The sequence below is a fragment of the Homarus americanus genome, unplaced genomic scaffold (assembly GCF_018991925.1).
Source record: "Homarus americanus isolate GMGI-L3 unplaced genomic scaffold, GMGI_Hamer_2.0 scaffold35864, whole genome shotgun sequence".
Taxonomy (NCBI): Eukaryota; Metazoa; Arthropoda; class Malacostraca; order Decapoda; family Nephropidae; genus Homarus; species Homarus americanus.
In genome coordinates, this window is record NW_024729710.1 from 92,409 (window position 1) to 117,882 (window position 25,474).

At 43.0% G+C, this 25,474-nt stretch overlaps 1 protein-coding gene across 1 annotated transcript in view; it reads left to right on the forward strand.

Annotated features, from left to right (window-relative positions):
* The window catches only part of LOC121866802 (hornerin-like), a 96,400-nt gene extending 71,908 nt beyond the window's left edge, over positions 1-24,492 (forward strand). The window contains exons 2-6 of the mRNA XM_042366537.1: positions 865-1,041; positions 13,377-13,573; positions 14,793-17,309; positions 17,665-19,237; positions 19,279-24,492. Of these exons, the coding sequence (XP_042222471.1) occupies positions 961-1,041; positions 13,377-13,573; positions 14,793-17,309; positions 17,665-19,237; positions 19,279-24,201 (9,291 nt within the window). The 5' untranslated portion in view covers positions 865-960 and the 3' untranslated portion in view covers positions 24,202-24,492. The remainder of the gene's footprint in view (positions 1-864; positions 1,042-13,376; positions 13,574-14,792; positions 17,310-17,664; positions 19,238-19,278) is intronic.
* Positions 24,493-25,474: the final 982 nt, after the last annotated feature.

The following is a 25,474-nucleotide window of genomic DNA, read 5'->3' on the forward strand; positions in this document are numbered from 1 at the left end:
CACCACCATCGTGATCAACCAATCGTGGCTCACCTGTTCCACCTTGACTCCACCCCCCCCACCTACCCATCCTCCCACCCTTTCCCTTATCCCACCACCCATGAGCCCACCTACCCAGTCCCTCCCTTCACCCATAGCTATATCACCCACCCACCTGTTATTAACCTCAATTGTATACAAAACATTTTTTTTATTAATATTTATTTAAATAGACACGTGTAGAAATAATTTATATTTAACTACAATAATGAAAATAATAGCAATTTTTTTTCGCTCAACAATATATATACGCTTTTAGTATTCGCTTATCGTCATAATTTTATTTTCGTCAATATAAAGAATTTAAATTTCTGTTACTCTCTAACTATTAAACTTGTGCTCAATATAATGATTTTTTGGTGTATGTTGAGTGATAAGATTAGAACAGACAGACAAGTATACATACATGCATACATACATACATACATACATACATAGGCTACATACATACATACATACATACATACATACATACATACAGACAGACAGAGATAAAGAGCAGTCATTATCCCCCTCCTTATTGGTGGACTAATAATTCCACATCTTGTTCACCTGCCTCTCTGAACACCTTGAGACACTAATGACTAATAAACCTCCTCTTGTTCCGATGATTCTTGCACTCCGTCACATAGAGAAAGAAAGAAAGAAAGAAAGAATTACGGACAGGATGAAAAATGAAGATAAAATTGAATAAGGGAAAATGGGAGAAAAATAAGACTAGGAGAAAAATATAATAAACTAACATATAGGAATAAAGAGAGATCGTGTATCAGGAATCACAGGTTTCCTTCATAATATTCCTCATCTTGTCATTTCTCTTTTCAGGTTCCACTGGGCGGCTTTTCGACCTCGTCTTGACCTCATCTGACCTTTTCTTCACATTTCTCACGGTGTGGTGGTGGTGAACCCGGGTCAGCCAGGATGACGCGGGTGACCTCAGCGGTAGTGGTGACGACTCTAACCTTGCTGGTCAGAACCGCCTTCGCCAACTCCAGCAGGAGGGTGAGTAGAGGAGGTCAAAGGTCAATGTTGTTAGAGATTCTCGGGGTCAGGGATAATGAACAGGGGTTATGAGTAACACGGAGGAATATGGTGAGAGAGAACTGATATGGTGTTTGTTTTTAATGTTATTTTCTTCATTGTTTTATATCATTATAACATCTTATATAATTGAAAAAAATGTAATTGTGTATGTATTTATGAGTTTGTCCTTGTCTGTGTTTGTGTATTACAGTATGGGGCTCTACTGGTGTTGTGTATTACAGTATGGGGCTCTACTGGTGATACTGTAAATATAATTAGATAAGGATTGAAAAGAACCCAGTGTAAAATATATCTTTCTCTCACTGAAAATTTGACCCAACTTTCTACCCCCTTTGGCTGGTGCTGGTCTGACCGTAGTTTTAAACCTGTTAGGTAATGAATATGTAGGAAGGGTCGGGGTGCATGAGTAATACAGACACAAATGAATGAATACAGTTGCAAAAACAAGTGAGCGTTCTGGTTTGACTAAATTTATCCAGCAGGAAAATACTGAGAGAAATGAAAATAAATGTACATATATACGAATATTTGTAAAAGGTGTGTTCATAATGGTATACATCAAAATATGTATACCAGTAAACTCACACACACACACACACACACACACACACACACACACACACACACACACACACACACACACACACACACACACACACACACGGTAACTGTGAGGGGTCATCTCATCATCATCGCCATCGTAATAATTTTCAGTTAGGTTTTGGGTCTTGATTCACCTAAATTCGTTCCATAAAGGTCTCCTCCTCCTCCTCCTCCTCCTCCTCCCTTCCCCCGCTGCCAGAACTAGAGAGAAGAGAACATAATTAGTTGAAACAGTCTCAGTGTAATTAAGACACCATTTTGGCTGAAATATTTGTGCCATAACCTGATGTATTGCGTTACTTGCGTTCTCAAAACTCTAATTAGATGGAGACATAGACGAGGTTGTTATGGTAGCGGGACCAACGACGACTTGTAGAGTAGTTTTCTCGCCGGGACAACCCCTCACCCTCACCCTCACCCTCACCCTCACCCTCACCCCCCCCCCACCCCCACCCCTACCCTCACCCTCACCCCTCACCCTCCACCCCACCCCCTACCCCCTCCCTCACACCCCTCACCCCACCCCACCCCTACCCTCACCTACCCCTCCACCCCTCACCCCTCACCCCTCCCCACCCCTCACCCCCACCCCCCACCCCCCCCTACCCCCTACCCCTCATCCCCACCTCCCCCTCACCCTCTCCCCTCCCACCCCTCACCCCTCACCCCTCACCCCCTCACCCCTCCACCCCTCACCCCTCCACCCTCCACCCTCCCACCCTCTCCAAAATTTTATATATATTTATTAGTTTGTTTTTTATCTTCAGTAACACACTAGGATAGTGACCCCATAAACAGTTGAACTAAAGCACTTGCTGTCATGGCCAAATCCGTATGATTACGTCCTACAGTAACTAATGTATCCAACTGTGCAGTACAAACTTTCATTCCTTTATATTTATTTATTTTTCTACAATATTTATTTTATGTGCGTTGTGTTGTTCTTGCATGTGGTAGTTTTTTTTATTTTTTTGTAACGACGATTTTTTTCCGCACTCTTTGGAAGACTTTTCGCCACACTGACAAGTTTAATTATCGTCTGTTGACTCTGTAACAAAACAACTAAGATTATCAACAGTTTGGTGACACAAGTATGGCGGGGGGAGGAGCACACAGACCCTAGGAACAGTACGGCGTGACTGTATAGAGTCTACACCACTACTTACTAGACAGCTGGATGGTGCTCTCTCTCTCTCTCTCTCTCTCTCTCTCTCTCTCTCTCTCTCTCTCTCCTCTCTCTCTCTCTCTTAGTGAGGAAGCGGGCAACTGTCGCCAGGCCTTGCTGCAGTAATGTAATTGGCTGACATGTTTATGGGGGAGTTAAGCCTGCAAAAATAAGAACAAATTGTAAACATCTTCCTTGTAGAATAGCATTATCTTAACCCCTTTATTACTGGGTGCTACTTTTTAACACACACACACACACACACACACACACACACACACACACACACACACACACACACACACTGCCGTCATTGTACCTTCATTCTTTTTACTTGAGAAGAGTCTATGTCAATGTGTAGATGTTAGGTGGCCTGCGGGTCCCAGCCTTGAAAAGCCACAGGTTACATTTAAAAGGAAAAACAAGTAGAGGGGAGGGGGGGGGGCGTTCCACTGACAGGAGGTAGGAGGAGGAGTAAAGGACACAAGAGACAGTAGTTATCATCATACTTATCATCATTACCTACATTATTATCATAGTTTTTGTTCATTGATCCGATAACAACGTATGAGTCCTCAGCATTATTAATACTCTGTTGTAAATGTGTATAATAACTGAAGATCAAAGCGGGAAGCACATATAGCTTGCAACACTTCGGGCGCTTGAAGTTTGTCGTTGCCGGAGTGTTCACTTGCAGAGTTAATGGCGTTTCTCCCCAGCGGCCACAAGTCTTGGGTGTTCTCAAACTGCCGGCAGGTTGTATGAATGATGGGCCGTCTGGTTGGCCTGTCTCAATCAGTTTTCTCCAGGCCTTGTGGGTTGAGATCACGCGCAGGTAAATATTGTATCTTAGACAGTCCTGGTATAACTGTGTGAAGGCGGCGTCTATACAAGATTTCCATATTGCATCGCTGATCAATACTGTCATATAATGATCAGACTGATGTGACAGATAGAATATTATAAACTTATGTAAATTACAGTCAATTATCATGAGGTAATGAAGGCATAATGGGAATAAAATAGTCGTAATATACACAGGCCGTCAGTGTGGCAGAGACATAGCACTCTAATCTGCAATAAAGTCGAGTTTGACATGTATATTGACCAGTAAAGTAGACCTAACAATGGCGCGTTGGTTAGCCGTGTATTACCCAGACTTACGATGACACGCTCGCTTCCTGCAGTAATAATAATAATACCTAGACTTGAGTTGGCAACCCTACCACTCTTACCTTACTCTTATTACTCTACACACACACACACACACACACACACACACACACACACACACACACAGAAATCTAAACAGAGATTCTTTAGATAAATTCTACGGTAAATTTTCATCATACCTTAACGATACCTGTCAACAGTAAACTAATCACAAAGCTGGATTCTCAAAACCTCGTATCACGATGTATATAATATGCTTAAATAATTACAATAAAGCCACGATGATCTCAAATGGCGTTCAAATCGAGTTAAGACTGACTAATTTTGTAACCATAACAAATAATCCTAATAACTCCTGTGAAAATTTTACTACTGGTTACATCAGGTAAAAGGTAAATGGCCAAACAGGTGGACCTAAATTGTATTAACGACTAGATTTCTTCAGCGTGTTCTTCTACAGCAGAGTATGGCGCTATAGGCCTCAAGTTTGTGGATAACAAGGCAAGCTCTCTCTCTCTCTCTCTCTCTCTCTCTCTCTCTCTCTCTCTCTCTCACTTCGTGTTCTGTGGGGTTTTCAGTGAGGGGATTTTTGTCCAATGTAAATTTTGTTTAGTGGAAAATTGCGTGGTAGAATTTCCTACTAATTTTGTGTACCTGTGCTGCCTCTCCTCCTCACTACCACACCTGTTTGATCATCTGATTTACATATAAGTCTTATTATTGCTCTCTCTCTCTCTCTCTCTCTCTCTCTCTCTCTCTCTCTCTCTCTCTCTCTCTCTCTCTCTCTCTCTCTCTCTCTCTCTCTCTCTCGTGTTAGTATGAGCAACAATGCTTCTTGGTCCTCCTTGTCTTCAAAGCCTTTGTTGGGTGACGGTGATCCTCAGTCGGGAGTCCTCTGTGGGTGGCATCCTTTACATGGGAGTCCTGTGTGGGTGGCTTCCTCTTCCCTGTTCTTATTCATTTCACCTTCCACAGTACGTTAGCCCCTTCTTTATATTTCCCTCTCCCCTCTTCTCTCTTCCTCTTTTATTTCTCTCTTCCTATCCTCCTCCTTCTCTTCTCGTATTTTTCTGTTATCTCTTCCTCCTCCTCCTCCTCTCTTATTTACCTCTTATATCTTCTTCCTCCTCCTTCCTCCTCCTCCCTCTCTCCTATTTCTCTCTTTTTCCTCCTCCGCCTCCTTCTCCTCCTCCTTCTCACTTATTTCTATTTTTTATCTTTCCTCTCCTCTATATTATTTGTCCTTCCTCTCAGTGGATCTTCATGCACTCTTCATCGTCTCTCTCTTTCTCTCTCCCCCCTCTCCTTTTTTCTTTACTTTTCTTCTATCTCTGTTTCTCCTTACCCCTCTTCTCCCTCTTCCTCTTTCCTATTCTTTACTAATTTTCCATTCACTTTTACTCCTCTCTAACCTTTACCATTTCTCTCTCTCTCTCTCTCTCTCTCTCCCCGTTACATTTTGCACTTCCTCTCCCTTCTTCCACCTGTGTGTGTGTGTGTGTGTGTGTGTGTGTGTGTGTGTGTGTGTGTGTGTGTGTGTGTGTGTGTCCTCCTCCCCAGAGACTATTACTGTTCAAGCACAATGCCAATTTGACTTTGTTTACCTTGACTCGATCTGGGGAGCTTTGCCAACGGAAGCCAACTTGAGAACCACATCCCCTTCCTCTCCCAGGACCCCCCAAGGAACCCCTCCCCCAAGGACCCCCAAAAAACCTCATCGCGAGGCAAAGTCAAAGGCGTGTTCTCTCTCTCTCTCTCTCTCTCTCTCTCTCTCTCTCTCTCTCTCTCTCTCTCTCTCTCTCTCTCTCTCTCTCTCTCTCTCTCTCTCTCTCTCTCTCTCTCTCTCTCTATATATATATATATATATATATATAAATTGTGTGTGTCGCTTTTATTTGGAGCACCAAAAGTTGGTCTTGCTGTGTGTGTGTGGAGCTCCCGGGGGCTGTTAGTAGAGTAGTGTAGTTGTTGCTGACGGTGGTGGTAATGTGATGATGCAGTAATTGTGTTTGTTTACCTAAGCTGGTCGTCGGTAGCCTGCTTTGTTCCCCCCGAGACACACACACACACACACACACACACACACACACACACACACACACACACTTCTGTTATCATGACTTTCTCTTAATAACTAATCTGCTTTAATAGATTTTTTATAGAGTTAGGTTAGGTTAGGTTAGGTTAGGTTAGGTTAGGTTAGGTTAGGTTAGGTTAAGTTAGGTTAGGTTAGGTTAGGTTTGGTTAGGTTAGGTTAGGTTAGGTTAAGTTAAGTTAGGTTAGGTTAGGTTAGGTTGAGGCCTATATGAGTTACGCTGCTATGGTAACTGGTTATTTTAAATGGATGTAATATTTATGTATCATACTGAATATTAAGTAGAAATAGAGCAGTATTATTTTTTTTTCTGAATCCTAAATCATTAATTGTAGCTTTACCTGCCCCATAAATTATACTCTGAGTCTAAATAAGATTAAATATCGACTGTATATCTGTATTAAAATTCACATGTTCAATATTTAATTATTGCTTCTGCATATATAACATTTATTCGGTTTTTTTTTTACATTTCATATTTATTATTGTTTGTTTATTTACGATTTGTTTTATTTTTCATCAGCATTTTCTTAATCCACTCAGCGAAATATTCCTTAATTTTCTGTTGATTATTATTATTATTATTATTTATTTTTGTCATTCTTCTTCTTCTTCTTCATAGTAGTAGTAGTAGTAGTAGTAGTAGTAGTGGTGATCTTTATTTAGTAACACCCACAACATTAGTTTCCTTTTATTCTTACTATTTTATAATTAAGTGAAACACACAACCATTATCCAACAGTGTGTATCTCTTATCAGTGTGTCAGAGGTGATGGTTAAGTGATGTTATAACCTGGATGATCCAACTAACAACAACATGGCGACGATGTCTTGTGTCTGTCTGTCTGTTGCAGTTAATGAAAGTGTTTAGTTATACCATAATTGACTGGAATTCGGCTTTAGACAGAGAGACAGGCAGAGAGAGAGAGAGAGAGAGAGAGAGAGAGACCATAATTATTCTTAGTCAAAGTATACAGTACACTCCTCTCTCTCTCTCTCTCTCTCACCACAGCTTCACATTGCAATCTTGAAGTAATTCCACTACAACTCCTCCTCCTCCTCCTCCTCCTCCTCCTCCAAGACGTGAACACAAAATATGCAAATGAGACAAGGAGATACATCTGAATCGTGGACAGAGATACTGAGAGATGATGAGAGATGCTGAGAGATGCTGGGACATATTGGGATATACTGAGAGATACTAAGAGATACTGAGAGATAATCCAAAGACAATACAAAAGTGGGTCAAGGAACATTATTAATCAAACAATGGAAAGGGTTTATCCCGTGCAATTTCATCAGTGAAGCGTAATCTTGTGGAAATTGATGGAGTGGAGGGTGAGAAAAAGGGAGAAACTACTTGGTTGAGATTGATGGTAGGAAGTGATCTGTCGGTTGCTTCTTCCACCCCCTTCTCCCCCTTCCCCCCACTGGCTCTCACCCCTCTCCCCTGTGCCGGCATGATACACTGAGGCAAAAGTATGGGATTATTTATTATTTTTTTCGTATGGGAGTAAAAATTTTTAAGTATTTTCTTTTTTGTTTTTGTTTGTTTACTCTCTCTCTCTCTCTCTCTCTCTCTCTCTCTCTCTCTCTCTCTCTCTCTCTCTCTCTCTCTCTCTCTCTCTCTCTCTCTCTCTCTCTCTCTCTCTCTCTCTCTCTCTCTCTCTCTCTCTCATAATTCCTCTTTCGTGTTATTCTTCATTATCGTTCTTCCTCTCTTTACTCGCCTTTCCATTTGTTTTCTTAATTATTTTCTTGGTTCACCTCTTTTTATTTTCTGCGTCTTCTCTATTCTTTATTCTTTGTCTGTCTGTTTATTTGTACTTACTCCAACTTCCTTCTCCTTATATCGTCTTCCTCCTCCCTCATCTTCTTCCCCCTCCCTCCATCTCCCTCATCTTCTTCCTCCTCCCTCATTTTCTTCCCCCTCCCTCCACCTTCTTCCTCCTCCCTCCTCCCTCCTCCCTTCTTCTTCATCTTTCTTCTTCTCCCTTCCATCTTTTTCTTCCCTCTCTCCTCTTTCATCCCTCCTTCTACTCCATCATTCGTCTTCTTCCTCGTGCTACACCACCTCCTTCCTTTCATTTTTCTTTTCCCTTCTAGCATGTTTTTCTTTCCCCCCTCCTCTTCCTCCTCGTCCTCCTCCTCCTCCCCACCCCACCCCTCCTCCTCTTCCCCCACCCCTCCCCTCCTCCCACCCCTCCTCCTCAGCCCCCCCTCCTCCTCTTCCCCCCCCCACCTCCTCCTGACCACCGCGGCGAGTCACCATATATTCTTGGGAGTTGGGCGCTGCGTCACGATGTTGCCATCACCCTGATTGCTCAATTCCACCAACCCGCTACATTTGAGCGGAATCTCACCAAGTTTCTTCCTCTCCCTCGTCGACCATTGACTGTCTTCGCATGTCGTCTTCTATTGCTTGACCTCTATTTTTTTTTTTTTTCTTCAGCAGTTGATAGTATTTTAGTTCTCTCTCTCTTTCAATCTCTATTATTTTTTGTCTCTTTCTCTTTCGTTTATTAATATTTGACTGATATTCCCTTTCTATTTCTATTGCTTGATATTCTCTCTTTCTTTGTGTTTTCTTCTTAGTTTCATGTTTATCTTGACCTCTGACCCTTACCAATCTTGACCTACCTTTCCACCAGCCTCCAGCTAACCTATAACCTCACTCAACCTAACAAAGGGTAATTCAACCTAGTCTGACCTCTCGCTTACCCTCACCTGACCTTATTCAAACTCATCGACCATAGAAGATACAAGGGGATGGAGGAATGTCGATAAAGCAGGGAAGTGACATTGCGTGATGAAGAGGAAAAACTTGTCTTCTTTTTCACACGTTGGAAAGTGACATTTTCTTCCTCAATTGACGGTCAGTTCCAGCGCCGGATACATTAACTCCTTGTGTACTGAATATTTGTCTTCTATATGCTGTATCTAGACTGCCCCTAACACGCCAATGGGAGCGACTTTCACTTTTCCAGGTACATTTATATGATATTTACATTAAAGCAACACCTGTATGACTCTGTATTACATGAAAATTAAGCATTCGGATTTATTTGACCTAAAGATTAATCACCCTAACGCTAACTGGGCTTTTTCATTAGGTTAGGTTAGGTTGCGTTACGTTATGTTGGGTTAGGTTAGGTTTGGTTAGGTTAGGTTAGGTTAGGTTAGGTTAGGTTAGGTTAGGTTAGGATGGTTAAAATTAAGGTGAGATAAACTTGGGTGCCAGATCTTCACGTGATCCCCCCAAAATTTTTATATCGGTGCATTGAATTTTACCGAACCATTGCAGTGAACGAGAAACAAAGTATATTTTATTTTAAACCTCAAGTGTCATACAAAGCCAAAATAACCAAACTTTTTTCTCCAAAGTATTAAAAGTTTTGGTCGTCTAGTACAGATTATGAAGACCAGGGTATTAAGTATGAGTTGAGTCTCTCTAGCCCCCAGTGAATGAACCTGAATATATATTAAAGAATAATAAAATAGATAAATGACTAAATTATTAATTTTTTATAGTACATCGTGTTAAATTTATTCGGATTTTCTTACCACAAATTTCTAGTTTTCTGAATCATCGCTTCAACTAAATAGAAGGAAAATTATTGGCACTTTTGGATTAATTCTGATTTTCTTTTAACTTTTGGTTCATCGAGGGAAATAAAATCTCTCGGAGGAAATAAAATCCCGAATACTTTCTTGGGATCCATTTAGCTGCCAAATCCAAAATCAATTATTTTTCCCTCAGTCTTCACAAACAAGAAAATATCGAGTCTTTTGCCAAACTATTGAAACTTTTTCCTCGTGTTCTGCAGTCGACAGCCCACAGTATCAAAATTTGGCCAAGTGTAACCAAAATGATATCATTTTCCCAGTTCATTTAAAAGTAGGTCGAGAAAAAATTGTAAAACTTTTCACATGCTTTTTAGAGGATGAAATATTAAGTATTTTCCTGGTGCTTTGTCGAGGCTGAGGCACGAAGTATATAAACTTTCCCCATGCTTGGCGGAGTATGATATGTAAGCACTCAAAACTTTTCTGAATTGTTTGTTGATGATCTAACACACAAACCTTTTCCATGTCCTCTAGGATTTAAAACACAATACAATATTAATACTTTTTGGGGTGATTATTTTGCTGAATATTATACATAAATTACCGAGAGAGAGAGAGAGAGAGAGAGAGAGAGAGAGAGAGAGAGAGAGAGAGAGAGAGAGAGAGAGAGTTCTTTCATAATATTTCACCATGGAAATGTTCACCATACCAATAACTAATATATAAATGTTATATATATACTACACTCCCTCAACTATTTACCTGCATCAACTTGATAATTAGGCATAATTACTGCACGCGCCAATAAGTTATATTATTATTATTATTATTATTAATCATTATTACTACTGTTGTTGTTATTGTTGTTATTATTACTAGTAGTAGTAGATATTATGGTCTTGCTACTATTATTATTACTATTATTATTATTATTAGTAGTAGTAGTATAGTAGTAGTAGTCGTACAAAATTAATATACAAAACAACGTCTGACCATTTAAAGAACTAATCGATGACTATTTTTCATGTTACCGAAAATTATTAGAGAAAACAATTGAAGATTGACGTTTTACACTAACTCGTGTTCATGAACCACAAACATGAAAACAATGAATAAGGTTTAACAAATATCTAAATAATCAGATGATATATATAATGTATTATTCAATAGTTCAGGTCTTTTTTTGGTGTGTAGTGAACTGTAGGAGAGGTCACACGGTAAGTGGGAGGAGTGACCCGGGAAGAGGAGTGAATAACGGGATAGCAAGAAGACAAAAGGTCAGGCGAGGTCACAGTATGAAGGGGTAATAGGTCAAATATCTCTCATTGTTAATATACCCGAGTCATAATGTCTCCCTGCTGCTTAACCCAATATAATCATTAGTCTTGGTGGTAATTAAGTGTGGAGTTCATTAGTATTAGGACCCATAAGACTTGAGACAATAAGGAGTAGAGGTCATTAGGTGGATAGGTTTGGTCCCATTAAGACTGGTGGTCCGTGTGAACTGCCACCACATGAAGGACTCAGTTCAGGAGGTCACTGAACACTCCGGTAGTTGGAGGGATTTTCTTTTTTTTAGTTTTATTCGTCAGCTTTAAGCTTCATATCTATGTGTGTGTGTGTGTGTGTGTGTGTGTGTGTGTGTGTTGGATAGATAAATTAATAGATTTAGCCATTCTCTCTCTCTCTCTCTCTCTCTCTCTCTCTCTCTCTCTCTCTCTCTCTCTCTCTCTCTAAATTGGGTTCTTAGACTTTGTATTAATTAACGGAAGAAGAAAACAAAATAAATTACAAAGGAAAACTTAAAATCTTAATATGGAAAACTTGGGAAAACTAGTGAGAAAATTTATAAACACTCACGGTCATAATTTTCCACGCAGTTGGAGGAGAATTTTGAGACAAAAAGTTTGGGGAAAAATTCAGAAATTTAGAGAGGAAATTCGACAATAAGTAACTCCCCCCGCAGCATTGCCTCCGCCACAGTATAAATATCAGGGAGGAGGCGGTGAAGAAGGCAGTATTGGTCCAGCTCTCGCCTCCAGTGTTGACTCTACGTGCACGGGGAAAAAAAAAAACCTGACTCGGATTTTTTTCTTTTTCCAGCTGAACTTTATAGCTTATCTCTTGAAATTTGGTGATAACTTGTTAGGATTGCAGAGCTGTTGGTTCATAGAGATATTTTACGAGTTTATACAAGTAATGGTATTAACTCACTCTTTTATTATTGATTCATATATGGGAATTTATTTGCCTGATCGAGAATAGTAAATTTAGAGTCGATGGTTCACATTTTTTTTCACACAAAGTTTTATAATTCTGTTTTCTACTGCTCACACCCTTACTCTCTATCCTCTGGTTTATATATTTGTAAATATTTAGATATTGTTTACCTCATTTGTATAACTTTCGTCATTAAACTTTGGTAATTTAACTAATAATTGACATAAATACTTAAATGAATGTATAATATGTACCAGTCTCTCTCTTGAGTGTCTTATTTTCCCTGACGTATCGCCTTAATCAACGGGACGTCCCTACTCCAACCATCACCCCCCCCTCCTACCTCTCACACTCCTCTCTCTCCACTCCCACGCTCTCCTCTCACCATTTCTACAGTCTCTTCCCCTTTCTCTCTTACTCTCATCTTTCCTCATTCTTATAGATTCTTCTTGCAAATTTTTTGATGTCGTTCTCCTGTTCTATGTAAATTCCTCTCTTCTCTGTCACTCCTCGTACTTCTTCTTCCTCCTCCTCCTCTCATAGTTAAACTCTCCTTCTCTTCTCTCCTACTGGTAAAAAGATTCCCTTCTCTATCTCCTCTCAATAACAGTGAGTGTTTACCTTTCCTCTCCTCTCTCTCTTTTACTCCCTGTTTTCTCTCCCCGCCATTTCACTCTCTGTCTCCCCGTATCTCTAGATTTCTCACTCTTTTTCACACCTCTTTTACTGATGCGTTATTTTTTATCTCTAACCTACATTTATATCTCCCCCTCCCCCCCACCTGTCTCCCCCTCTCCCCCACCTGTCCTCCCCCTCACCTGTCCTCCCTCCTACACCTATCCTCCCTCACACAAGCACATACACCCATTTCTTCTCACTTCTCTACACCTTTCCCTCACTAACCTATACATACGTCTCTCTCTCTCTCTCTCTCTCTCTCTCTCTCTCTCTCTCTCTCTCTCTCTCTCTCTCTCTCTCTCTCTCTCTCTCAGCAGTTATCTTGGGCAGCAACACGGGGTTAGTTCACTCGGTTCGTGAGGGCGGCTCGTTCATCTCGCCCTCCCTCCATCACTGGTCTCTACTCAAACAGTGTACACGTTCTCTTGACTGTGGTGGAAACAAGAGAGATGGTGTGTGTGTGTGTGTGTGTGTGTGTGTGTGTGTGTGTGTGTGTGTTATAAGAGAAGGAAGATACATATGTGTATATATTTATGTGCTTTATATATGTGTATCTATATATATCTACATTTTGATAGGTGAGATCTATGCTATCCATATGCCCATAGTTGCTGACACCTTTATTGACATTTTTCTACTCGGCATAGATCCCTCACCTCTCACATCCCTCACCATCCAGTTTTCTCACCTCACATCTCTCACCCCACAACTCTCTCATCCTTTACCACACAGATCTCTCACCTTTCGCCCCTTTACCATACAACTCTCTCACCTGCCACACTTCCTCAACAGTTCAGCTCATCACGGCCGCGAGCGTTCGACTTCGCGGCAGAGGCTGAGTCCGTAGTTGGTGAACTGAATGCCAACTTCAGCTGTGATGGGAGGGAGTATGGTTACTACGCCGATCAGAGCCACAAGTGTAAGGTCTTCCATATCTGTATGCCTGTCAAGACCGCCACTGGCCGCATCATGGACACGTTTCAGTTCAGGTGAGTTTTTTTTTTAATAATTATAATTAACGATGATTGATTAATGGTTCTTTGTTATGGTAAATGATGGGAGTTTTATGGTGTTTTTGACGTTTCTACGGTAAACAATTAGGTGTTGTATGGTTAATATAATATGAATTGTATATTATTTCATAGTATAAATAAAGTGATTTCAATAACTTGGAATACACAAAGTTAGTTCATTTTGTTTGGTAAAAATGGTAAATTAATTTCATGTGAAAGCATAAGTCTTGAGCTTCAAGTTGAAGAGGTTCTTAATGCTACAAATTTCAGGTGATCAAGGTAGTCATCATCAGGTCACACCTAAATAGGAATTAACCTGTAATTTTAATGACAAATACGATTTCTTGAAACTCTACGGTATTTTCACTGACATAATCATATTTTCTATAGTTTACAAAAATATTAACCGTAATTTCATACATGCTTTCAATTCAAAATTACTGGACAATTATCTTTTTTATTACTGAAGTAGATGAACGATTTTTTTTAGGACACTGTAGCAGGTTTAATAGTATAACACGAAGGGAGAAAAGTTAAATTTCCTTCTCAATAAATGATAAATTCGGTTAAAAGCATTAGATTCTTTTAAAAAACATCCATCTCACCATCCCCCTGATTCTACTGTTTCCCTGATCGCCTTCTTCTCACCAGCCGCCACACCAGTACAGTTGTGGGTGGTTTACTAACACTCCTTCCTCATCAACGCTGGAGTGCCTCAAGGCTCACTTATTTCTCTTACTTTCTTCTGACATCATATTAATAACCTAGTCTTCTCCTCCAGCGATACACTTTCTTTTATGGATGATAAAAATATTCATCAAAGTCTTTTTTACCTCTTCATCGTTCGCACTCAGTCAAAAGGGTCTTAGTAGATTACTTAAATACTACAAGTACAGCGATAAAAAACAACAACACTTGAGTTGCTGTTGTGTAGATAATAGTGTAGTAAATTTTTTGTAGATGTTTGTGTAGTTGATTTAATGTAGATGATAGTGTAGTAGATGTAGTATAGTCGACAGGGTTTGTTGATAGTGTAGTCAAGGGCATTGATCTATCAGATGCCCATTAGAAACAAACTGGGCAGCACCGGGCTCCCCAGTTACTGTAGTTATAAATATACCTCCGGTTTGTATCTTTAAGGCATACAGTGTGAGACCAACATGATGGTAGAGTAACAGCATCTTCTCTCTTGCAGTTTCTTCTGTCCAAATCAAACACGGTTCAGCCAAGACTCACGCACCTGTATCGACGAAGACCGATCGTACCCCTGCATTAAGGCTCACACACTCTATGACCTCAACAAGAACATCGGCAAACGCGCCCGTAATAAGAAGCGTCCTATCAACCCGAAGGCGGCCGTCACAGGCGCCCACAAGTTCAGCGCCGCAGCGTTTTCAGGTTCAGCTGATGCTAAGTTATCCTTCTCCTCAACGGGGTTTTCAAGCTCCGAAGAAACAGACTCGTTGTTTTCTTCTCAGGCCCCCAGTTCGGACGTTTCTTCAGGTAATCGTCAGGCCTCTGGAGCAACATCTTCAGTGACAGGCAGAGGAACACCTGACCAGGTTGATTCAGAATTGCAAATCGGAGAACCAGTTGTACCGATTTCCCATTTTTCTCACTCCTCTGGATCATCTGGAGCTCAGCCCGCTTCATTCGTTACTGGATCAACCGGGCACAATGTTGCAATTGGTTCAACAGCTGGAAGCCAATTTTCGACGACCATATCTGAAAACACTGAGCCCATAATACCTCCTGGATCACAAATATTTTCCACTGTGTCAGTCAACCATCAGAACTCTCTCTCTCGAGGAACACAGAAAGATGATAATTCAGCAGCGAATGTTGGCACCTCTACCAGGGCCGGTGCATCTTCCTTCGGTTCCTCTTCCCGCGGATCGTCTGGGTTCTCTGCTTCCGGGACACCTACAACTCCCGGGTCCTCACAACTGTTTACGAGTTCGGCCTCATCCACCACCAGCAGCACCAATGGCACTCCAGCTCCATCTGTAAGACCAGGACAAAATAGACAGCAAGGTAACACAGCGACAACAATCAACTCGGGAGCCTTTCGTATCACCGTCAACGGTATACCTATATCAGCTTCAGGCCACAGTGGAACAACCTCGGTAAGCAATAGAGGGTCCAACACTTTCTCCTCTGGCTCAGCTGTAACCAACATTCAAGGCTCACCGACAGGCTTCACACAACATGCCACAACAACAAATGCTCACGGTTCGAAATCTGTTGCTCATAATGAAGAATTCGCCTCCACAAAATCAATAGACGGGGCTTCCCAGGACACGTTATTCACAAGCAGTCAAACACTCGGCGCGGTCTCAAGCATAGGTGAGACGATTCCTGGGTCTTCTTTCACATCAAGAGGAAGGACACAGTCTTCTTCCTCAGGATCCGCCAACAGCTTCAACACTAATCGTCTCTCAGTAGGATCCAGTAACAGTGGAATATCAGGATCAAGTAACCGCGGCTCTGCATCTTTTTCACAGAACGCTTCAGGAAATCTCGGCTCATCAGCTGTTACACCTCAACCAGTCATCCATATCCACCAGCAAGTTACTCCAAGTCATCAGCCAATCTCTCCTACCCACCAACCAGTGTCTCCTGCCCACCAACCAGTGTCTCCTACCCGTCAACCAGTCTCCCCTACCCGTCAACCAGTCTCTCCTACCCGTCAGCCGGTTTTTTCTACCCGTCAACCCGTCACTCCCCGTCCCACAACACCACCGAAGACCTTAAGTTCCGCATCTCCTCTCCAAATCCCTGGTTTCTCTTCTGGTATAGTTCACCTCCACGGAGAGATCCAGAGTGGAGGCGTATCCCCGACCGTCCACCATCCCTCCACTATCGGAGTCACCATCCCAACTACTACCGAATATTACACAGAAGAGGAGAATTACGACGCCTTCATCACCACCGAGTCTGCCTTTGAATCCGAAAGAGACTTCAACGACGCTCCATTTGCCGGGTCCCATGATGAATTTGGCGCCTCGTTCTCCAGAGGGTCTACGGCATTCACAGGAGGAAATTCTGTCGTGGTTTCCCCTACATCATCAACCGGGTCCATAGGATTCACTCTCTCCCATAATTCCCTCGGAGCATCAAACACACAAGGGTTATCTGGATCATCTGCGAGTCATGGATCAACAAGAAAGAGAGGATCAGCCGCATCAGGAGGACATGGATCGTCATTTTCAATAAATAACCAAGGGACATCTGCATCTCGTGGGTCTGGTGGACGTTTCCAAGGATCCACTGCTATTGTGAGTAGTCATGGATCATCAAACTTCCAAGAATCTGGTGCTTCTGGAAGTGGCCATGGATCATCAAACTTCCAAGGATCTGGTGCTTCTGGAAGTGGCCATGGATCATCTAACTTCCAAGGATCTGGTGCTTCAACAGGAGTGCGTGGATCATCTAACTTCCAAGGATCTGGTGCTTCTGGAAGTGGCCATGGATCATCTAACTTCCAAGGATCTGGTGCTTCAACAGGAGTGCGTGGATCATCTAACTTCCAAGGATCTGGTGCTTCTGGAAGTGGCCATGGATCATCTAACAGGATCTGGTGCTTCCATGGATCATCTAACTTCCAGGATCTGGTGCTTCAACAGGTGCGTGGATCATCTAACTTCCAGGATCTGGTGCTTCTGGAAGTGGCCATGGATCATCAAACTTCCAGGATCTGGTGCTTCTGGAAGTAGCCATGAATCATCAAACTTCCAAGGATCTGGTGCTTCAACAGAGTGCGTGGATCATCTAACTTCAAGAATCTGGTGCTGGAAAGTGGCCATGGATCATCTAACTTCCAGGATCTGGTGCTTCAACAGGAGTGCGTGGATCATCTAACTTGATCTGGTGCTTCTGGAAGTGGCCATGGATCATCTAAAGTGCTTCAACAAGATCATCTAACTTCCAAGGATCTGGTGCTTCTGGAACTGGATCATCTAACTTCCAGGATCTGGTGCTTCAACAGGAGTGCGTGGATCATCAAACTTCAAGGATCTGGTGCAGTGGCCATGGATCATCTAACCAGGATCTGGTGCTTCTGGAAGTGGCCATGGATCATCTAACTTCCAAGGATCTGGTGCTTCAACAGGAGGGCGTGGATCATCTAACTTCCAAGGATCTGGTGCTTCTGGAAGTGGCCATGGATCATCAAACTTCCAAGGATCTGGTGCTTCTGGAAGTAGCCATGAATCATCAAACTTCCAAGGATCTGGTGCTTCAACAGGAGTGCGTGGATCATCTAACTTCCAAGAATCTGGTGCTTCTGGAAGTGGCCATGGATCATCTAACTTCCAAGGATCTGGTGCTTCAACAGGAGTGCGTGGATCATCTAACTTCCAAGGATCTGGTGCTTCTGGAAGTGGCCATGGATCATCTAACTTCCAGGATCTGGTGCTTCAACAGGAGTGCGTGGATCATCTAACTTCCAAGGATCTGGTGCTTCAACAGGAGTGCGTGGATCATCTAACTTCAGAATCTGGTGCTTCTGGAAGTGGCCATGGATCATCTAACTTCCAAGGATCTGGTGCTTCAACAGGAGTGCGTGGATCATCTAACTTCCAAGGATCTGGTGCTTCTGGAAGTGGCCATGGATCATCTAACTTCCAAGGATCTGTTGCTTCTGGAAGTGGTCATGGATCATCTAACTTCCAAGGATCTGTTGCTTCTGGAAGTGGCCATGGATCATCAAGCTTCCAAGGATCTGGTGCTTCTGGAAGTGGTCATGGATCATCTAACTTCCAAGGATCTGTTGCTTCTGGAAGTGGCCATGGATCATCAAGCTTCCAAGGATCTGGTGCTTCAACAGGAGTGCGTGGATCATCTAACTTCCAAGGATCTGGTGCTTCTGGAAGTGGCCATGGATCATCTAGCTTCCAAGGATCTCGTGCTTCAACAGGAGTGAGTGGATCACCAAACTTCCAAGGATCTGGTGCTTCTGGAAGTGGCCATGGATCATCTAACTTCCAAGGATCTGGTGCTTCTGGAAGTGGCCATGGATCATCTAACTTCCAAGGATCTGGTGCTTCAACAGGAGTGCGTGGATCATCTAGCTTCCAAGGATCTGGTGTTTCAGCAGGAGTAAGTGGATCATCTAACTTCCAAGGATCTGGTGCTTCTGGAAGTGGCCGTGGATCATCAAGCATCCAAGGATCTGGTGCTTCAGCAGGAGTAAGTGGATCATCTAACTTCCAAGGATCTGGTGCTTCTGGAAGTGGCCGTGGATCATCAAGCATCCAAGGATCTGGTGTTTCAGCAGGAGTAAGTGGATCATCTAACTTCCGAGGATCTGGCTCTTTTGAAAGTGGCCGTGGATCATCAAGCTTCCAAGGATCTGGTACTTCAACGGGTGTGCCTGGATCACGAAACTTCCAAGGATCTGGTGCTTCTGGAAGTGGCCGTGGATCATCAAGCATCCAAGGATCTGGTGCTTCAGCAGGAGTAAGTGGATCATCTAACTTCCAAGGATCTGGTGCATCTGGAAGTGGCCGTGGATCATCAAGCATCCAAGGATCTGGTGCTTCAGCAGGAGTAAGTGGATCATCTAACTTCCAAGGATCTGGTGCTTCTGGAAGTGGCCGTGGATCATCAAGCATCCAAGGATCTGGTGCTTCAGCAGGAGTAAGTGGATCTAACTTCCATGAATCTGGTGCTTCTGGAAGTGGCCGTGGATCATCAAGCCTCCAGGATCTGGTGCTTCAGCAGGAGTAAGTGGATCATCTAACTTCCAAGGATCTGGTGCTTCTGGAAGTGGCCGTGGATCATCAAGTATCCAAGGATCTGGTGCTTCAGCAGGAGTAAGTGGATCATCTAACTTCCAAGGATCTGGTGCTTCTGGAAGTGGCCGTGGATCATCAAGCATCCAAGGATCTGGTGCTTCAGCAGGAGTAAGTGGATCATCTAACTTCCAAGGATCTGGTGCATCTGGAAGTGGCCGTGGATCATCAAGCATCCAAGGATCTGGTGCTTCAGCAGGAGTAAGTGGATCATCTAACTTCCAAGGATCTGGTGCTTCTGGAAGTGGCCGTGGATCATCAAGCATCCAAGGATCTGGTGCTTCAGCAGGAGTAAGTGGATCATCTAACTTCCAAGGATCTGGTGCTTCTGGAAGTGGCCGTGGATCATCAAGCATCCAAGGATCTGGTGCTTCAGCAGGAGTAAGTGGATCATCTAACTTCCATGGATCTGGTGCTTCTGGAAGTGACCGTGGATCATCAAACTTTCAAGGATCTGGTGCTTCTGGAAGTGACCGTGGATCATCAAGCATCCAAGGATCTGGTGCTTCAGCAGGAGTAAGTGGATCATCTAACTTCCAGGGAACTGGTGCTTCAACAGGAGTGCGTGGATCATCTAACTTCCAAGGATCTGGTGTTTCAGCAGGAGTAAGTGGATCATCTAACTTCCAAGGATCTGGTGCTTCTGGAAGTGGTCACGGATCATCTGACTTCCAGGGAACTGGTGCTTCAACAGGAGTGCGTGGATCATCAAACTTTCAAGGATCTGGTGCTTCTGGAAGTGGCCGTGGATCTGTTTCTTCTGGAATTGGCCGTGGATCAACAAGCATCCAAGGATCTGGTGCTTCTGTAAGAGCCCGTGGATCATCAAGCATCCAAGGATCTAGTTCTTCAACAGGAGTGCGTGGAACATCAAACTTCCAAGGATCTGTTTCTTCTGGAAGTGACCGTGGATCATCAAGCATCCAAGGATCTGGTGCTTCTGGAAGTGGCCATGGCTCATCTAACTTCCAGGGAACTGGTGCTTCAACAGGAGTGCGTGGATCATCAAACTTTCAAGGATCTGGTGCTTCTGGAAGTGGCCATGGATCTGGTGCTTCTGGATTTGGCCGTGGATCAACAAGCATCCAAGGATCTAGTTCTTCAACAGGAGTGCGTGGAACATCAAACTTCCAAGGATCTGTTTCTTCTGGTAGTGGCCGTGGATCATCGAGCATCCAAGGAGCTGGTGCTTCAACAGGAGTGAGTGGATCATCAAACTTTCAAGGATCTGGTGCTTCTGGAAGTGGCCATGGATCTGGTGCTTCTGGAATTGGCCGTGGATCAACAAGCATCCAAGGATCTGGTGCTTCAACAGGAGTGCGTGGAACATCAAACTTCCAAGGATCTGTTTCTTCTGGTAGTGGCCGTGGATCATCGAGCATTCAAGGATCTGGTGCTTCAGCAGGAGTGAGTGGATCATCAAACTTCCAAGGGTCTCGTGCTTCAGGAAATGGCCGTGGATCATCAAATTTCCAAGGATCTGGTACTTCTGGAAGTGGCCATGGATCAGTTCATATTCAGGGATCTGGTGCTTCAGCAGGGGTACGTGGATCATCAAACATCCAAGGTTCCAGTGCTCCTATAGGTGGCCATGGATCAAGCTTTCAAGAATCTGGTGCTTCTGTTAGTGGTCATGAGTCATCAGCAGCAGTCAGAGAATCAACTGTATCTTCAACCATAAGAGACTCCATGCCCTCTAATGGGTTTACAGGATCAAGAGGTTCTTCTTCTATTACCACAACTGGAACGTCAACAATAACGCGTGGAAACATTCTAAACTCGGGACGCAAGGGACACGAGACTGCCTTTTCAGCAGCAGCAGCGGCCAACCGAAACGCCCACTCCGCCCTCGCCGGTAATTCCAACTTTACTGTAACTAAAAATCGTGGAAAGAAGAAATTCCAGCCTCCACAATACCTTCTACAGTCCTCACTTTGGACAATCCAGTCTTCTGCAAACAATAAGAATCTTGTTCCGAGGGGTAATCAGCGTCACAGTAACAGACGAGGAAGCTCTGGAGCCTTAAGAACGGCTTCGGCCAACACGATCAACCGAGATGTATCGTCATCAGCAAATCAAGCAACTTCTCGGTCTGAAAATAAAGTAGAAAAAGATGCTGGCACTGTCTCAAGTTTTGGATCCAACATTGTGAATTCTGCTGGAACGGAGTCTGGAAGCACATCACATCTACAAGGCTCCTCAGAAGTTCATAAGCTATTAACGTTTTCTGACAGAGAATCATCCAGTTCCTCAGGATTTCAAATATCATCCAACACTCAGGCATCACGAGACTCTTCTGGGTTCCGTGGACCAGGGAACACGCAGGTATCCGATGGTTTTGTCAAGAGCCATGAGACAACAGCTGCACAACATTCAGAGAGCTCCTCAGAGTTCCCTGGGTCGTCTAACACCCAGGAGTCAAACTTTTCTTCCCAAAGATCCAGTGCGTCTTCAAGGATTCGTGGCTCGCCCGGTTCTTCAAGCTTCCATAAATCTTCAAATTCCCAACAACTTACTGGTACACTGATGACTCAAGAGTCAGGAGTGTCTTCAAATACTCAAACATCGTCCTCCTCAGGAGCCAATGAATTGAACACTCTAGGACATAGCTCATTCCACGAGGAATCAAATGCTTCTTCAAGGATCCGTGGACCATCGCTGGCTTCTTCCAGAACATCTAGTGGGGCTGCAAGAATTCAAGGTTCTTCACACACCGGGGGATCTAGTTCTTCCTTCCGAGGATCAAACACCCATTCAAGAATTCGTGGATCATCAGCGTCCAGTAGTACTACACAGTCAAACACTGGCGTTCATACTCAAGACCTGGTGAGGATCAATGCCCTTGGAGCCTCTCGCAATAATTTTGATAGCAGAATTGTTGTTGGTATGGAAGACACCACAGAAAGTGAAGTCTTTTACACCACAACAGAATTTGCGAATGAAGTGACAACCGAACCAAATATTGTGGAAGACTATGATGAAATTGTAACTCCTCTAACCACATACAGACCTGATATATCAAGCACTTCTACATCTAGCCAAGCAACTCAAAACACCCGTGCAAGAGCATTCGGATCCCGAGGTTCTAGTAGCTTCTTTTCAAGCAGTTCATTTAACTCAGTCCAGAACAGTCAGACGCGAGGTAGAGGCCGCATAACCCGCCCCCCAGCCACCACCACTATTGCTCCTGTCGTCACTCAGGACTCCTCACATACGTTTTCAAAGACAAATATCCAAGTTTCACAGCCGACCACTCCAGCACAAAGGATAAACACAGCACCAGTAAACACTAGAGTCACTGCAGCTGTTACTACTACAGCGGCTCCCGTGCGCATCAATCCCTCGACACGAATTAGCAGTCGTCGACGTGTGAATACGCCAAGAACACAGTCTGAAGGGCAAGTAACTACTCAGAGGGATTCAGCTACTCACTCTTCCGTTTCCAGTACTGAAGGCGACCGCCAAGTGAGAACTGAAAGTGGACAGAGTAGTCAGACCTCAGGAACCAGGAAAGTGATAAGAAAAAAGATTATCATAAATGGTCGGCCAAGGTCTCAGGGTAATAGGGAAGCTAGCACTACAGAAACACCAGCACAAGCCAGAATAACCCAGGACGAGGAAGAAAATAAAAAGCATCAAAGAGCACTGGATGCTTTAGCAAGGTTCAATCCTGGTCTTGCAAACTCCAGACTTTTGTCAGTTCAGTTTACACCAAATGTTAAGACAAAATCAGATAAAAGTGCATCAGAAGCCAAGAACACTAAGACAACTACCACCGAGTCTTCGCAGTCAACTGGATCCTTCAGGTCATTTGGTAGTCGAAGAAGAAACTCTGGGCGCGTCAATAATGTAGTTACAACCACACCTGCTACTACGACGCAGCCATCGATTATCAGGTCTAGTAGAAGGTTTAGACCCTTGACAGTTCGTCCTTCTACAGCAGCAACAACAACAACAGAAGTTCCAACAACGGTGACACCCATCCCATCTCCATCACAACGTAACAGGAATAGCGGGCGTCGAAGAATTTCCCTCAACGAGACTCCTACTACAGAAGAAAATGTGGAAACAACTACAATATCCTCGCCTTCTGTAGCCGAGTCAACTGGTTTTTCTTCAAGGAGAACTGGGAGTCAGACAAGAGGGATTCCGAGGAGTGGCAATACTGCAAGTGTTCGCAGGAAAGTCTTGAAAAAAGTAACCCCCATATCAAACAGCAATGGCCTTCCTGTAACTAATACAAACACAAGGTCGTCATCGGTTTCAGCTTCAAGGTTCTTGTCGAACTCTGATTCTGCATCGTCGTCCCATTCTTTTTCTTCATCTTCTAACTCTTCCTTCTTGTCATCGTCCTCTGGTGACCATAACTCCAGTAGTTCTGTTAAAAGCTCCAATATCCCGACAGGACTCAAGCTTAGAGTTGTAGGGACGAGTATTAAATCCAGTGTGTCTACTGTTAGTAATGACAATAATAATGCACATGACTCCTCTCTGTCTTCGTCTTCAGCATCGTCATCATCTAGGTCATCCTCCGGCAATAGCAGGAGAGTAACCAGACTAAACACAGCCATAAAAACATCCCGACAGGATACTACTGCCGGCAGCCACGACCCTCTGACCGACCTGGAGTTGGAAGCTCTCTCAGCTCTAGCCAACGTCAACACTGGTCTCGGCTCCCTCCAGCACGAATCTGCCCGTGCTACTCCGGAAGTCCACCCTGAAGCAGAGAGTGAGACCAGAAGAACAAACTCGAGACGCAGCAGACTTCTGACCTCTCGTGGCAGGTCGAGATCATCTCTCAACTCTTGAAGTCAAAACCTGTGATTATTGCTTTTTTATACTTCATTTGTCGCCATATACAGTATGTATGGCACACCAAGTGTGCATTAAGTAGACGTGTAAGTGTTATATTTGTTTTGTCGACAGTCTCAGCACTGGTGAGCTGAGCCGTGTAAACTTCAACTACGTAGCTTAGGATTTTTGTACTGATAAATTCAGTAAAGACTTTCTCCAGCTTTTGACGTTTAGTTTGGTACTTGAAACGTCTCCTCTTCAATGTAAGATATTTGCCAATTTTTATTAATAAAGAAAATGTTCTGAGTAATATATTTTTTAACCCCCTTGCTCACCTTCCCTTTTTTTTCACTTTTATTTTTATCTTAACTTTTACTGTCAAGTGTCAACTAATAAAAACAAACTTTTAGCGTTAAGACGTGAAAACTTTAACGTTACGACTCAATTTGTGGACTACTAAAAAAGTCAAAGAAATAGAGGCTATGAGGCAATTAAAGCTCACAACACAGACTATAACACACAGTATTATTACACATATATATTATGCCACCACCAGTTTATTATAATAACTTGTTATATAAATGCAGTGAACAAAGACATTCACTGTAAATATATAAATTATTTCAACCGATGCACTAAGTCGATTTTTCCTGCACAAGTTTCCCTCATGTATTCTTGAGACTCGCTACAGTGTCAACAAACCTTAGAAAACGTTTGTAAACAGAGAACAACTTCATACAGGTCAGACAACATTTAAGACCATCAGCAAACGACAATAAGAAACAAAAACACCATTTTCATTTGACGGCAATGGTTCGATATCTGAATCTTCATTGTACGTACCGAGAAGATTGCAACAATCCTAGGAAATGGTGTTACTTGTTCTTGACTTATATACCAATATAAATAGTGTCCACTGAATATTTAAACACAAATTAACAACATGAAATTCTGCATAATTTAGCAGACACACGTATAGTGTATATTTCATAGAGGTAATATCAAGAGTTCAACACAACCATCACTGCTCTTTGCTTCTGGGACATTACGATCCACTTTTGATGTCTACAGAATGGCGTTCCTCTTTTTCATCTACTGTCAATACCAGGGAGTTTTCTTCAGCTGAAAATATGTCGTAAATAATGAAAGAAAGTCCTGTAAATTACCAAGTGTCTGAGTAAATCTAGAATACAAGCTTAAGAGACTCACAGCCCAGGATGTTTTAAATACCCGTGAGGCAGGTGAAAGGCTTAACATGTTCTGATGTCACATGAAGAAGAATTGTCCT